General features: G+C 40.6%; 1 protein-coding gene across 3 annotated transcripts in view; it reads right to left on the minus strand.

Moving 5' to 3' along the window:
- Nucleotides 1-16252, minus strand: part of LOC126355072 (tuftelin-interacting protein 11) — a 146741-nt gene that overhangs the window by 82315 nt on the left and 48174 nt on the right. For all 3 annotated transcript variants that reach the window (XM_050005244.1, XM_050005245.1, XM_050005246.1), the window contains one exon: nucleotides 12525-12618. In XM_050005244.1, coding sequence (XP_049861201.1) covers nucleotides 12525-12618 — 94 coding nt within the window. The remainder of the gene's footprint in view (nucleotides 1-12524; nucleotides 12619-16252) is intronic.

The raw sequence follows: 16252 nt of genomic DNA on the forward strand, positions 1-16252 counted from the left end.
ACTGTTAGCAACCCTATCATCCTTCGGCCCTCTATGGACATGAAGATTAAGTGTACACCCATTGTTCAAAGTTGGAGTGCAGCTCATCAGATTTCAAGAGGTGGTCTCAGTGAGAAATGATGCCCTGAACCATATTTAGACTATTATTGGGAGTGACAGCCTCCAGTACGTCACCCAACATATACAAGTGATCAGTGCCCATGATTGAGCAGGGGATGCTGTTTTGATCAAAACTGATAATTTTCGATCAAAACTGATAATTTTCATTTTAGAAATGGATACCAAAATTCCCCAAACTTGTCTTCTAAGTTCTTCACACACAATAAGGGCTTTGCGACCAAGAAGGAATCACCATAAGCTCTTGTGCAAACCAAGTATTGCAGGAAGCATTTCTCTGCTAGCCACTTCGCTCTACGTTCCTACCAATGTGTAGCAAAAGAAGGAAACATTTTAGTGTTATATCTCATTACACTGAACAAAGACTTTTCTTCCATAGAGACTGCTGCGGCTGTATGGTTACCAGTGGGAGTTAACTTCATCTGCTGCATTTGTGGTTCATGTGCCATGGTACCACCCCTCCAAATGGGGTCTTTCCCCATGGGCACAATGCAGGCTCAGCAACGGCTACCTGGCCAGATATCCATTGCTTGGAGTCCCTGTCCCCCAATCACGACAGTAACATCTCTTTGGCATATACGCGAAGTTTTTAGCTCAGGCACCAACAGTGTGATGCCTTTGTAGTCAGGGGGTTACCTGACAACCCCTTCCCCAAAGGATGGCTACTGTGCTGGGTTTTAGGTTCATTACCTTATTAAACCTCCCCCCCATGAACCATGGACCTTGCCGTTGGTGGGGAGGCTTGCGTGCCTCAGCGATACAGATGGCCGTACCGTAGGTGCAACCACAACGGAGGGGTATCTGTTGAGAGGCCAGACAAATGTGTGGTTCCTGAAGATGGGCAGCAGCCTTTTCAGTAGTTGCAGGGGCAACAGTCTGGATGATTGACTGATCTGGCCTTGCAACACTAAGCAAAATGGCCTTGATGGGCTGGTACTGCGAACGGCTGAAAGCAAGGGGAAACTACAGCCGTAATTTTTCCCGAGGACATGCAGCTTTACTGTATGATTAAATGATGATGGCATCCTCTTGGGTAAAATATTCCGGAGGTAAAATAGTCCCCCATTCGGATCTCCGGGCGGGGACTACTCAGGAGGATGTCGTTATCAGGAGAAAGAAAACTGGCGTTCTACGGATCGGAGTGTGGAATGTCAGATCCCTTAATCGGGCAGGTAGGTTAGAAAATTTAAAAAGGGAAATGGATAGGTTAAAGTTAGATATAGTGGGAATTAGTGAAGTTCGGTGGCAGGAGGAACAAGACTTTTGGTCAGGTGACTACAGGGTTATAAACACAAAATCAAATAGGGGTAATGCAGGAGTAGGTTTAATAATGAATAGGAAAATAGGAATGCGGGTAAGCTACTACAAACAGCATAGTGAACGCATTATTGTGGCCAAGATAGATACGAAGCCCACACCTACTACAGTAGTACAAGTTTATATGCCAACTAGCTCTGCAGATGACGAAGAAATTGAAGAAATGTACGATGAAATAAAAGAAATTATTCAGATAGTGAAGGGAGACGAAAATTTAATAGTAATGGGTGACTGGAATTCGGCAGTAGGAAAAGGGAGAGAAGGAAACATAGTAGGTGAATATGGATTGGGGCTAAGAAATGAAAGAAGAAGCCGCCTAGTAGAATTTTGCACAGAGCACAACTTAATCATAGCTAACACTTGGTTTAAGAATCATGAAAGAAGGTTGTATACGTGGAAGAACCCTGGAGATACTAAAAGGTATCAAATAGATTATATAATGGTAAGACAGAGATTTAGGAACCAGGTTTTAAGTTGTAAGACATTTCCAGGGGCAGATGTGGACTCGGACCACAATCTATTGGTTATGACCTGTAGATTAAAACTGAAGAAACTGCAAAAATGTGGGAATTTAAGGAGATGGGACCTGGATAAACTGAAAGAACCAGAAGTTGTACAGAGTTTCAGGGAGAGCATAAGGGAACAATTGACAGGAATGGGGGAAAGAAATACAGTAGAAGAAGAATGGTTAGCTTTGAGGGATGAAGTAGTGAAGGCAGCGGAGGATCAAGTAGGTAAAAAGACAAGGGCTAGTAGAAATCCTTGGGTAACAGAAGAAATATTAAATTTAATTCATGAAAGGAGAAAATATAAAAATGCAGTAAATGAAGCAGGGAAAAAGGAATACAAACGTCTCAAAAATGAGATCGACAGGAAGTGCAAAATGGCTAAGCAGGGATGGCTAGAGGACAAATGTAAGGATGTAGAGGATTATCTCACCAGGGGTAAGATAGATACTGCCTACAGGAAAATTAGAGAGACCTTTGGAGGTAAGAGAACCACTTGTATGAACATCAAGAGCTCAGATGGAAACCAAGTTCTAAGCAAAGAAGGGAAAGCAGAAAGCTGTAAGGAGTATATAGAGGGTCTATACAAGGGCGATGTACTTGAGGACAATATTATGGAAATAGAAGAGGATGTAGATGAAGACAAAATGGGAGATACGATACTGCGTGAAGAGTTTGACAGAGCACTGAAAGACCTGAGTCGAAACAAGGCCCCCAGAGTAGACAACATTCCATTAGAACTACTGACGGCCTTGGGAGAGCCAGTCATGACAAAACTCTACCAGCTGGTGAGCAAGATGTATGAGACAGGCGAAATACCCTCAGACTTCAAGAAGAATATAATAATTCCAATCCCAAAGAAAGCAGGTGCTGACAGATGTGAAAATTACCGAACTATAAGTTTAATAAGTCACAGCTGCAAAATACTAACACGAATTCTTTACAGACGAATGGAAAAACTGGTAGATGCGGACCTCGGGGAGGATCAGTTTGGATTCCGTCGAAATGTTGGAACACGTGAGGCAATACTGACCTTACGACTTATCTTAGAAGAAAGATTAAGAAAAGGCAAACCTACGTTTCTAGCATTTGTAGACTTAGAGAAAGCTTTTGACAATGTTGACTGGAATACTCTCTTTCAAATTCTAAAGGTGGCAGGGGTAAAATACAGGGAGCGAAAGGCTATTTACAATTTGTACAGAAACCAGATGGCAGTCATAAAAGTCGAGGGGCATGAAAGGGAAGCAGTGGTTGGGAAAGGAGTGAGACAGGGTTGTAGCCTCTCCCCGATGTTATTCAATCTGTATATTGAGCAAGCAGTAAAGGAAACAAAAGAAAAATTTGGAGTATGTATTAAAATTCATGGAGACGAAGTAAAAACTTTGAGGTTCGCCGATGACATTGTAATTCTGTCAGAGACGGCAAAGGACTTGGAAGAGCAGTTGAACGGAATGGACAGGGTCTTGAAAGGAGGATATAAGATGAACATCAACAAAAGCAAAACGAGGATAATGGAATGTAGTCAAATTAAATCGGGTGATGCTGAGGGAATTAGATTAGGAAATGAGACACTTCAAGTAGTAAAGGAGTTTTGCTATTTAGGAAGTAAAATAACTGATGATGGTCGAAGTAGAGAGGATATAAAATGTAGACTGGCAATGGCAAGGAAAGCGTTTCTGAAGAAGAGAAATTTGTTAACATCGAATATAGATTTATGTATCAGGAAGTCGTTTCTGAAAGTATTTGTTTGGAGTGTAGCCATGTATGGAAGTGAAACATGGACGATAACTAGTTTGGACAAGAAGAGAATAGAAGCTTTCGAAATGTGGTGCTACAGAAGAATACTGAAGATAAGGTGGATAGATCACGTAACTAATGAGGAGGTATTGAATAGGATTGGGGAGAAGAGAAGTTTGTGGCACAACTTGACTAGAAGAAGGGATCGGTTGGTAGGACATGTTTTGAGGCATCAAGGGATCACAAATTTAGCGTTGGAGGGCAGCGTGGAGGGTAAAAATCGTAGAGGGAGACCGAGAGATGAGTACACTAAGCAGATTCAGAAGGATGTAGGTTGCAGTAGGTACTGGGAGATGAAGCAGCTTGCACAGGATAGAGTAGCATGGAGAGCTGCATCAAACCAGTCTTAGGACTGAAGACAACAACAACACCACCTTATTAAAGGGAAGGGTGCAAATATGAAAAGGCACAAAGATAGCGCGCACACACCGCATCTGCAACCTTCTCTGCACAATCCGCACTACTTGAGAATTTTGAAAACTGCTGGCAGGTCAAACCCAACAATGGAGACTATGTATTTAATGAAAGTTGTAGAAAACATCGGAAGTGGAAACTCAAGTCCCAATTCATAAGCCAAATACAAGCAGTATCTGCACCAAGAAAACCATTTGGTGGAGAGGCAGAGGGGGAAAGGGATAGTGGAAGTGTAAGCCTGCTGCAAGAAAGGAAGTAATGCTGCAAAGGGTGAGACCCTTTGGTAGCCACGTACATACTCACCAAAGAGTTGTGACCCTACTGGGATACCTACAATAAACTATCAACCAAGTGTTTTAAAAACATGTCTTTGAGGGACTCAGCAAAAGGTTGAATCGGGTGAGATCGGACATTGCAGACAAGTAGATGCTGCATCATGAGCTATGCCGCATGTCACATGGCCACTTCCATCACGGAATTTTTGACCTAAAATGCATTCCTGTTGTTCTACAAGCTGCACCCTACCCCCAATTCACTTGACCTGAGTCCTTGAGAATTTTCTCTTTTCCCAAACTTGAAAAATGTCTCAGAAGGATGTCATTTTGGGATACTGGTTATTAACTAATCTAGGCAACAAAGTGTTCTACAAGGACACTACACTCTCAAAATACAGAAGATCACCTCCTGCTTACACTGACAATGTCATGTAATAAAATTATCATTCTACAAATCTTAAAGCAACTAGAAGTAGCACCCACATCCTACACTGAAACTGACAGAATTCTAAAAAAAAATCTAAAAAGCAATAGCTCATGTACTGCTGATGGAATTTCAAACAGAATTCTGAAAAAGTCTAATTTAATAAGTAGTGTCCCTAGTGATATACAGGATGTCCCAAGAGGAATAGTCAATATGCAGGTATATGACAGGAATAATCATTAGAAGCAAAAAAGTCTACTAAACATGGGCTCTTTGAACAACTATGAGTAGAAGATGTATGATTCACAGTATCAAATATGAAAAAATTCTCATAGCTCTTAAGGTATATATTTTACAACCCAGTTCACTATAATTTTTTTTTATCTTCACAATCATTTCTGTCATATCCTGTAATACTGACCATTCCTTTTCATACACCTTGTATGTAATACATCACAGGCATATACAATTATTCCAGACATTTTAAAATATGCAAGTGTTAAACTTCTTCATAAGAAAGGTGACAAGAAAGGCTTGATCGTCACATTATTTCCTTACTGACACCCTTTCCCAAATTATTTTTTTTAAAAAAAAAAAAGCAATGTACTCAAGATTAGTCTCACATTCAAGTAGTACTTAGAATGTAACACTTTGGACTTCAGAAGGATTGCTCACCTAAGAATGCTATTTATAGTCACTCATCAATTATTACAAGGTTTAAATATAACATTGCCAGTTGGAAATTTTGTGATCTTTCCATCGCAGTTTATTGTGTAAATCATGTTATACTCTTAACAAACACTCAAGTTTTATGGGATCAATGGGTTTACACACAACTGGTCTGAATCATACTTGACAAATAAAACACAAAAGGTGGTGCTCAATAATTCAAACAATGCTAGAGGTGCAGAAAATTTTAGCGCCAGGTATAGAAAATTTTAGTGATTGGGGAGAAATAATAAGGGGAGTTCCTCCAGGGTACAATTTTGGACCCACTCTTGTTCCTTATGTGTGAATGACCTTCCACTTAACATCCAACAAGCAAAATTGATACTTTTTGCAGATGACACTAGTGTTATGATAAATCCCATTAGAGAGAATGCCACTAAAGAGACTGTAAATATCATTTTTCAAAGAATTATTAAGGGGTTCTCAGAAAAGGACTCTACCTAAATTTTGAAAAAAACACTACATTCAATTTGTACGACACACAGTCATAACAATAATTGATGTACTGCATGAACAGGTGTCATTAAACAGGGAAGAGTGCAACAATTTTTTTGTTGTACATACCTATGAGAACTTGAATTGGAAAAAGAATATTACTAAGCCTCTCAAATAGTTAAGTTCACCCACTTTTGCTCTTCATATAATTGCTAGTTTTGGAAATTAAAAAAAAAAATCAACCTCCTAACATGTTTTGTGTATTTCCACTCAATAATGTCTTAGAGAATAATTTTCTGGGGTAACTCACCACTTAGAAAGAATGTACTGACTGCACAGAAGCGATCAGTAAGAATAACTTGGGTTGTTGGCCTGCAGGTGTCATGACAGGGTGTATACGTGGACAAAGAAAAAAAAATTCCCGGATTTTTCCCAGATTTCCTGGTTAAAAACACATTTTCTCCCAGGTGAAAACACACTTTTCTGTATAAAGTGACAGTATATTTTCCCTGCAAAACTTATCAGTACTTTGAATGGTTATGGTTTTATATACAGGCATTGAATTTCCGTACTTTAGGAAACTAAACTCAGTGAAAAAGACACATTTTGGAAATATCTCTGATGTTCAGCAACATGTATGCTGCGTATTTTCATATTACGAAAGTATACATTGGAATTCCACCAAACACCACATGCTTCTTTCCGAATTATTTAAATCAATGATGCGCTTTTATAAGCCTGTAATAGCTCATATCACGTGATCTCGCTAGCCAATGACAGCGGATATATAATGTTGATCTTTTTTGTGTGTGTTACAGTTTAAGATATATCACACAAATGTGCAGGTAAATTTTTAATAATGACATAAATGTTTGACCTTCAGGGTTCAAAATTCTTCTAAATGGCTAGTCATCAAAGAGTTGATTTATAGATGAGAGTCAAACGCTCTGTGATTCAAGAAATTCAAAGTACATTCTCGCACATAGTGTGACTTACGTAAAACGATATTTACTTTGAAAGTAGCACCTTTCAAACCACCATTCGCAATATTTTCCCGCGACCTGTTAGAAATAGGTTCGTTTCAGCAGTTGTCAGAGAGCGCAGGTAACAGGCGACACTGCGCTTACGCAGCTACCGTGACACTGGAAGCCCGTATGTACGTACATGTAAAACATTGAAAGATCATACATTATGTCATAAAAGAAACAAGACATCAGAGGATACTCCAAGTGCATCAGTATTTCGTGAACCATACTAAAATATGCACATTTAAAATGTATACTTAAAGTGCACATTCGAATGTCCAGATTCCAAATGAACTAGACCTCGAACTGATATTAAGCTTTTCAGTGTGGTTTTTGGGATGTAAATTTTCTTGGAGCACCAATACTGTATTATATCATGTGTGGTTCCTTATTATGGCATAATGCCACGCATTCTAGACGATGTAAACGTGCACCTGAAATGCAGTGAACAGTTGAAACTAGCCAGTACTGTGGAATTAAACATTTCGTTTCAAATACATTGACTGCATCTGCAGAAAAGGTTAATAAGAGTCAAATTTCTTTAGCAAACAGACAAAAATAACTTCATTGTTCTACAAGGCATTTAATGCTTGACTGTCAGAAAGGTGGAAATAAAATCTGAAACTAATAACGTATTTTAGCCTTCCGTAATTATGTGAATGTGTTTTAAATCACTTGATAGCTCCCAGCCATACATATCCGTTTTGTTTTCATTTGACATGAGAATAAACGAAGGAGAAGCAGCAACATCGCCACGCAGGATTAGCTGAGTGGTCTGAGGCGCTGCAGTCATGGACTGTGCAGCTGGTCCCGGCGGAGGTTCGAATCCTCCCTCGGGCATGGGTGTGTGCGTTTGTCCTTAGGATAATTTACGTTAAGTAGTGTGTAAGTTTAGGGACTGATGACCTTAGTAGTTTAGTCCCATAAGATATCACACACATTTCTGAACAACAAAATCACTAAATGTAAACACGGGTCACGTGGAGACTACCCACTATAACTCAGACTGCTCTGCACATCAGCCCCGAATCTATGATATTTGCTAATCGGGTCAATATTAAAAAAATCGAATTTTCAAAAATATGCTCATCTTGTAGCGCACATCTTTCTGAAAAGTCTAAAACATAAAACATATGTGTTCCAAGCAATGTAATACATGTTGTTTGGTCTTCAGTGTGCCAAAGTGCAGTGCCACACCTCTTCAGAGAGCATTCTTGTATCGCATGTCACTTTATTTCGCTCTGTGGTATTCAAACGTGTATATTTTGTAATGGGTGCCATCAAACTATATTCAGGATGGTGAAAAATTAAAATGTCCTGTGGTGCCTCTCCTGCTTCCAGTCAACCGGTTTGACAGCCCGCCCCTGTTAAAAAAAAAAATCTCGCAATTATTAGCGAATGGGATTATTAGTAATCGGGAGAACAAGAACTCTTCAGAAAATTTGCACTCTTCATTGCCTATTATCTAATAACTTGCTGTTTTGTGTGACATAAAATTAAATATAGGATACATAAAACCAATAAAGACAAGAGACAAGCAAAAAAGTACACATTTCTTCAATCCTTAGCTCCTAGCATCATTTTCCTCTCTAATCATGGCGTGATTTTCTTTCTGCAAAATAGTCTATCACCTCATCAAAGTTCGTCAAATGTTTTGCTACATGAAAAATCGAAATGTCATTTTCTAATACTGAAAAAGCTGTTAATACAGATAATACTCAAGACTGGTGCGGTTTCTCGATCTGATTACGTCTATTTTGTCACTGTCTGCTAGATAAAACAAAATAGGCCTTTCTAACATTGCACCAATTTTGTAACACACGCCAAATAAACAAGACTGTTTTGGCACAAATGGTCATTTTTATAACACAACAGAATATAACTCACGAAGTACCACTATCAAATGCCTATTAGGCCTACTACAAGCAAAAAGCTTTATATTAGGAAATCGTTTCACATTTCATTCATACGCACCAGTTTCTCAAGCATGAGATCGAAAAGTAGTATTAAGAAATTTTTATATAAATTAGGAATCGTCTTATTCTTCCAAAATGTGTGTGATGTCCCCGTTTCTTCTCCTTCCTCGTTCTAACAATTTTGTCATCACCAATTCTGTAGCTATTCTTGCCATTGTCAAAATTTGTTCGTCGATTAGCTTTACTAACCCTGTCAGAATCACAGGTATAGTTATCCCGTGATTATTTTCCGGTTAGGCGTTATTACGTCTTTGTACAACACGTTTTCCACGCTGCTTCCAGGATAGAACTTAAGCGGCTGCTAGCCGGGGACTGTTCAACTGGTCCTTACTAGTGTAGCGATCTGGCGAAAAAATTTCTGTCAAAATATCACTTTCTTGGATACACCAAGAAGATAATACGTAATCTTTCTCACCTGTTATTCCTGTTAGTCGCTAATTTCCATTCTGGTAGTCTGAATCTATAGATTTTGCTAGTAATTATAAGAACGCTGATCATTCGCAAACCCAATCAACCACATAATCAGACAACAATTGGTATTCATCCGTTCGGCTTTACTCCGCTCAGTTCGTATAGCCCCATCGCCTGTTGTCTGCGGAAAGTTTATTTCTAGATGCGACGAGTATTCTCCTGATAGAGACATCACGTACACTATGCACGCATTCAAAAATCAACTTACGATTCATTCAGAAATCAACTTAAAATGTTTTCAAAAATATTCAAAAACCAACAGTAATGAGTTTCAAAATCATATGAATGATTGATATACCAACGTGCACTGGATGCTAAGCACTTTGCGAAACAACTTTTTTTTTTCCCTCAAAATATGAATTTGGCGCCCCCTTTTTCCGGTAGCATCGAGCTGCTTGCTACAACTGCTTGCACAGCCAACAGCCACATTGCTGTAGCCAGAAGCGGGAGAATGTGACTCAACTGGGCATGCGCATGAGCCCGCTCATAACTACTAAAACAAATCTAAATGTGAACAGTTGTGACTTCACGCTCATTGGAGGCAATTTGTTGTTATGAAGCATTGCGTAGTTTTCCTAAAGCCTTTGACACATTTTGCCGTTGGCACACGCTTGCATGAGCACTGTGTGTCGTCGTTGTATATGGCACATTTCCTTTGCAATTTAAGTTATTTTGGTTTTTTTCTCTCGTTTATGTTCCATTGTTGAAGTGTTCTTTTGCAGTAGCGGGATACAGTACTATCCTTTGTTACAGTATCTGTTTTTACCAGTCAAAATTACAAAAATTTAACGGAAAACTAAAACAATGAAAAATTCCCAGTATTCTAAAAAATTCCCGGGTTTTTCCCGGTTTTCTCCCCGATGAAAAAGTTCCCAGGTTTTTCCCAGATCTCCCGGATGTCCTGGGTCATATACACACTGCATGAACGTATCTCTTCAAGGAGATAGGCATTTTAACTGTGCCATCACAATACATACATTTGCTAATGAAATTCAAACAATGGAAAATCCAGGATGGAATGTAACAATATTATGAAAACAATAGTTGCTACTCACCACACAGCGGATATGCTGAGTCGAAGATAGACACAACAAGTGTGTGGCTTCAGATGGGAAGACTGTGTGTGTGTGTGTGTGTGTGTGTGTGTGTGTGTGTGTGTGTGTGTGTGTGTGGTCTATTTTTGACAAAGGCCTCGTTGGCTGAAAGCTTATTTTGTTGCGGGGTGTGTGTGTGTGTGTGTGTGTGTGTGTGTGTGTGTGTGTGTGTGGTCTATTTTTGCAAAGGCCTCGTTGGCTGAAAGCTTATTTTGTTGCGGTGTGTGTGTGTGTGTGTGTGTGTGTGTGTGTGTGTGTGTGTGTGGTCTATTTTTGACAAAGGCCTCATTGGCTGAAAGCTTATTTTGTTGCGGTCTTTTCGTTGTGTCTATCTGCAACTCAGCATCTCTGCTACATGGTGAGTAGCAACAATAAAATTTGTCATAAATAATTCATCACAATCTGAGAAGAACAGTGAGGTCCATACCTACACCACTAGAGGGAAAAATGACCTTCATTACCCATTACTATGGCTATCAGTGTGTGGCTGCATGAGCAGGACTAAAAAATACTGTATTCAGTAATGTTAACACTAATCATGTGCACATATCCTGTAAACTTACTTGTTACACATCATTTTGATAAAATAATGCAAATGATTTATGGACATGAAACTCACTCGCTCTCACTCACTTCCATTCACACAGGCAAACGGTATAGTGAGAGCGAAATACTCATAACCTGGTAACATAACTGCTCTGAGATAACGAAATGAGTTTTTGGCATACGACAACATGCAAATAGGAGAATCATTCTCCCATATGGTTAATTTCTGAAAGTTTTAGCTACATTTTATAGGCATCAACCTCTGACCTCATACGCATTAAACATGAACTCACAGTGACTCCTATTTTTCACTGGAAAATATTCTAATTTCGTGTGGCGAGTTACTTAATTTTGAAATATTACAGGAAGTATGACCATTAACAAAATGATAAGCAGTTCACCACAAAGCTGGACAATGGGGCTATAAGGTGTGAAAAAAATCAACTATTTTTACTAAACATTTTCTAACATTGTGTGAGAAAAATTGCTAAGCAACCAAGTGCATGTGCTGACGTTTCTGCAGTGTTGCAAGTCTACTACCAACCACACGAAAACAGGCAAATGACGTTTCATTCTTAAAGAACAGAGCACTGTCCCTCCAGAACAAATAGGTTGACCCATCCGGCAGCAAGAATGAGAATGAGATGCTATTCACGGTCCAACTTACTTTGACAAGTTCTAAGTATTTTGTGCAAAAACTTGGTAGCAACGTAGAATGAATTATTCACATTCTAACAAAGAGTGCATTGTTCTGAAACTTCCTGGCAGATTAAAACTATGAGCCTATCTTTGACTTTAATCAACAACCTTGCCTTTAGTGGACAACATTTACTGAGCAAGCTATCCAGACTTGATGTGTGTCCTGCCCTCAAAGTCTCAATTCTGAAAACAACACTTCTAAAACCCCATGCTGGCATGTAGTTTTAAATCAGTCTTTAAGTTGGAAGCAATCTCTAGAGGCAACCCAGGACACAGAAAATGTAGCAAAATGTAGCACAATAGAGAGGAGGCTAGCCCATAAAAAATTGTGGTGCTGATGACAAGCTTACCAAGTACTAACATGAAATAATACAGAAGACAGAATAGCCTTTCAGCCTGCACAAATCAAATGTAGCAACAACATTGCAAAAAAGTTCCAACCTTCACTTTTTTTTGCGATCCTTGAGAATCTTTAGGTAAATCTTTTGATGAACAAGTGACAGTTTACTGGGAAACTAAAAGCCAAGTTACAATACCATTTTTGCTGACATGGTAATTTGTACATCAACACCTCAAACAGTAAAATACAAGATACCTAACATGTATGTCAAATGCAGTAAGACATATTTCTCCACCTCAGTTTAGGTGGAAACATTGAAACATGGCTTAACAAATAACAAAACTGATAAGCAAACTAACCAATAGCGCCTCTTCCACGGCGTAAATGGGCTTCTACAGGTGCAGAGATACCCTGGAGGTCCTTTCCCAAGCCCTTTCCTGGCTGGAAACCCATCTGAAACAACACAGCGACAAAAGATTATATTAATTTCAAAAATAATGTCATAAAACAGTTAAGTGCAATAATAATATTGGGAATCACTTTTTACCTTTTGGTAATTGAAAATCATTTGTTTTGTTACTCAAATGACAAAAATTCTTCGTTATTTTATCCCAGTAATTATTAAAAATAGAACATAAACATTAATACTTTATTTATTCTGGTATAATATGTGTGTAAATGCTACCACCAAGTGAAATTCACTTCTTTGTTTTTCAGTAAGTCCAAAAACAGTTTTATTTTAAACTATTAAACTGGTATTCTATTATTTGCAAAACAAAGAAGAAAGGAAGGTTTAGCATTCCACTGCTAACAAGGTCATTAGAGACAAGAGTACAAGCTTGGAATGGGTACAGATGAGGATACAGACTGTTTCTTTTTCAAAGGAATCGTTCTGGCATTTGCCTTACATTCTGACATTGGCCTTAAGCAATTTATGGGAGCCACAAAAATGTAAAATTGAATGGTTGTTTGAACCACTATCCTATGTCCTACCACTGCGACACCATGCTCGACTCCATTACTTGCTGCTTTTTCTTCGGTTATTATGTTTACATCACAATAAGTAGCTTGTATGCATATTTCACAAGTACTTTTGTCTATCATGATGAGCTTCCTGGTAATTTTCATTTCATTTGCAGCATTAAACATCCCCAGAACGTACTTGCAAACCTCCCCCCCCCCATCCCCCCTCCTCTCTCTCTCTCTCCCTCTCTCTCTCTCTCTCTGTCTGTGTGTGTGTGTGTGTGTGTGTGTGTGTGTGTGTGTGTGTGTGTGTGTTGGAGCAAAGGAGGGGGAAGGCTGAGAGGTTGGTTGGGTAGGTGGCTGAGTGAGGGAGAGGGGTTGTGGAAGAGGGGACGAGACAGCAAGGTCATGGCGTCCACGATTCAAGGTAGCAGAAACTATTGGACAAACAACAGCACAGTCCAGGTAAAGGGAAAGGAAAGTGGACATATAAAAAGGTGGAATGAATGCTGGAGTAGCAGGAAGAATAGAGTAAAGAATGGGAGTGGGGAGATGCGGAGAGGCAAGAGCAGGGGGTGCTCCAGAGGCACTACAAGTGCCAGGGCACCAGCACTGCTGCCAACCAATTCTGATCCTCACATCGTACCACCATCATGACAATAGGGGCAACACCAGAGGAAGACGATACAAGAAAAGAGGAACAAAACAGTGCAAAAGACCAGACAAATTATAGAGGCAAGTTGGGGAAAGCTGGGCCAGCAGGGACGCATGGCCAAAAGCTTTCCAAACCAATGCTAATGCTAACTGAGGGACTCCGATTCCGGAAAGAAGGAAAACCACTTTTGCGATTAAAACCATGGACGGACGTAACCATGCAAGATCATCCACTAACACCTGTGACATGGGAAGTAGGTGTATGTGTTTAGTGTGTAGGGCAGAAGGTGCCGGGCAGTCTAACAAGGGCAGTGAGGAGGAACATGTAACTACGTAGGGGGGAGGGGATCATTACAGGTTAAAAAAACCATGGACTGCTCTGATATGGCTGACACAAAGTTCCCTTAATCGCAGGAAGTTTATTAGACAGTGGGGACCTTTGCAAAGTTTCTGAGTTCGAGCCTCGGTCTGGCACACAGTTTGAATCTACCAGGAAGTTTCATATCAGTGTACACTCTGGTGCAGAGTAAAAATTTCATTCCAGATAAGATTCATTGGAGGATTTCACCCTGACAAGGAGTAAAACATAAGGAGGAATCTTCGGCCTGCTATTTCCAGAGGAGGAAGACAGCCTGATAGAAGGCAGATGCCGAAGCCTTTGCAAGATGGGTCACAAGGTATTCCACGAGAAACAACACATCCGTACACAAGTGTTCGAGGGTGCAGAGACAAGCATTCCAAACACAGCCGCTTGCTCAGTTTGATTAAATAACAGACTGTGGCAAGTTAATGAGACTGTCGTAGAATAGGTGTCACTTAAGGCGTAACAAGGCTCAATGGCAATGGCAATGGCTGTGTTCCACTGCAGGACTAGCCGGCAGCGAAAGGGGCCTGTCGAGAAGGAGGTGGCAGTGCCAGCAGCCTGAATAATCGTATCAGGCACATAAGAGACAACATCACTACAACCTGACAAAGAGAGGTAAACCCAACCTGGGGTGTATATACAGGCAATCAGTGTGACAAAGCCACAGGAGGGGGGGGGGGGGTGAGGGGGGAGGGGGGAGGGGGAATGAGAGAATCAATGGGAAATAGTCATTATGCACAGCGAACATTGTACTGAAGGGAGAAGAGGATGGGAAGTGAGCAGAAGATCAATGGCACAGTCAGAGCTGTAAGCAGCACTAAATTGGGTAGGGGAAACATCATTAAGAAGGCACAGGCTGTGGTCCACAAGAAAATGGTCTATGACGAGACCATGACAAGATGAAAAAGCATTGCTCCACAAGGGGTGATTGGCATTAAAATCCTGAAGAAACAAGATAGAGAGGGGGGAGTTGTTGAAGGGTGGCAATTAGGGCAGCAGGTAAAGGTGGCCGTCAGGAGGGAAACAGAGATTGCAAACCAAAATCCCAAAGTCCAAGTGGACCCGGACAGCAACTGCTTCCAACGTGGTACAAAGGTGGATCCAAGTTCTAACAATGTCCATATGGACCAATGTGCAAACGCCAGCCCCCAAAGAAGCGACCAAGTTTCAACAGAGAGCACAGAATCCACAAAGAGTCAGCAAGGGGCATCAGTAAAATGAGATTCCTGGAAAATGAAGAGCTGTGGAGTAAAAGAAATGACAGGCTGCAACTCCAGAAGGTCACTGTAGAATATGTTACAATTCCACAGAATAAGCACAGAACAGGGATCCAAATGGGAGGGGAACGAGCTGAAGCTGGTCACACTGTCAGATAGCCATCAGTCACTGGCAAGGATGGATCAACATCCACAAACAAGAGGTCAGACTCAAATTTCGAGGTAGGAAACAGCACCTCTGGGAACACCGAAGGGGTCTTGTCCCAGCACATATGATTCTTCTTCTTCTTCTTCTTCTTTTCTTCTCCTTCTTTTATTCTTCTTCTTTTATTCTTCTCCTTCTCCTCCTCCTTTTTTGTAGGTTGAGAAGGGCTTGGCCCAGAGAGAGAGAGACAGAGAGAGAGAGAGAGAGAGAGAGAGAGAGAGAGAGAGCAGAGCTCACCATCTGCAGCATCGTCGATAGGACTGACTGCAGACCTTCGGTACAGAGCCGAGTGGAGGGTCTGAATCAGAGGCTGAGACGGTTCTGCGACCATGTGGGCTGCAGATTCCTTGACTTGTGCCATAGGGTGGTGGGGTTTCGGGTTCCGCTGGATAGGTCAGGAGTCCACTACACGCACAAGCGGCTACACGGGTAGCAGGGGTTGTGTGGCGTGGACTGGGCGGTTTTTTAGGTTAGACGGCCTCAGGCAAGTATAGAAAGAGGAACAGCCTCAAAGGCTACGGGGCAAAGTCAGGACATGCAGGGACCAAGCAGCAATCGGTATTGTAATTGTAAACTGTCGAAGCTGCATTGGTACTTCAAGCGCTGATAGAAAGCACTGAAGCTGAAATCGTTATAGGTACAGAAAGCTGGCTGAAGCCAGAGATAAATTCAGCTGAAATTTTT

The sequence above is a fragment of the Schistocerca gregaria genome, chromosome 3, assembly GCF_023897955.1.
Source record: "Schistocerca gregaria isolate iqSchGreg1 chromosome 3, iqSchGreg1.2, whole genome shotgun sequence".
Lineage (NCBI taxonomy): Eukaryota > Metazoa > Arthropoda > Insecta > Orthoptera > Acrididae > Schistocerca > Schistocerca gregaria.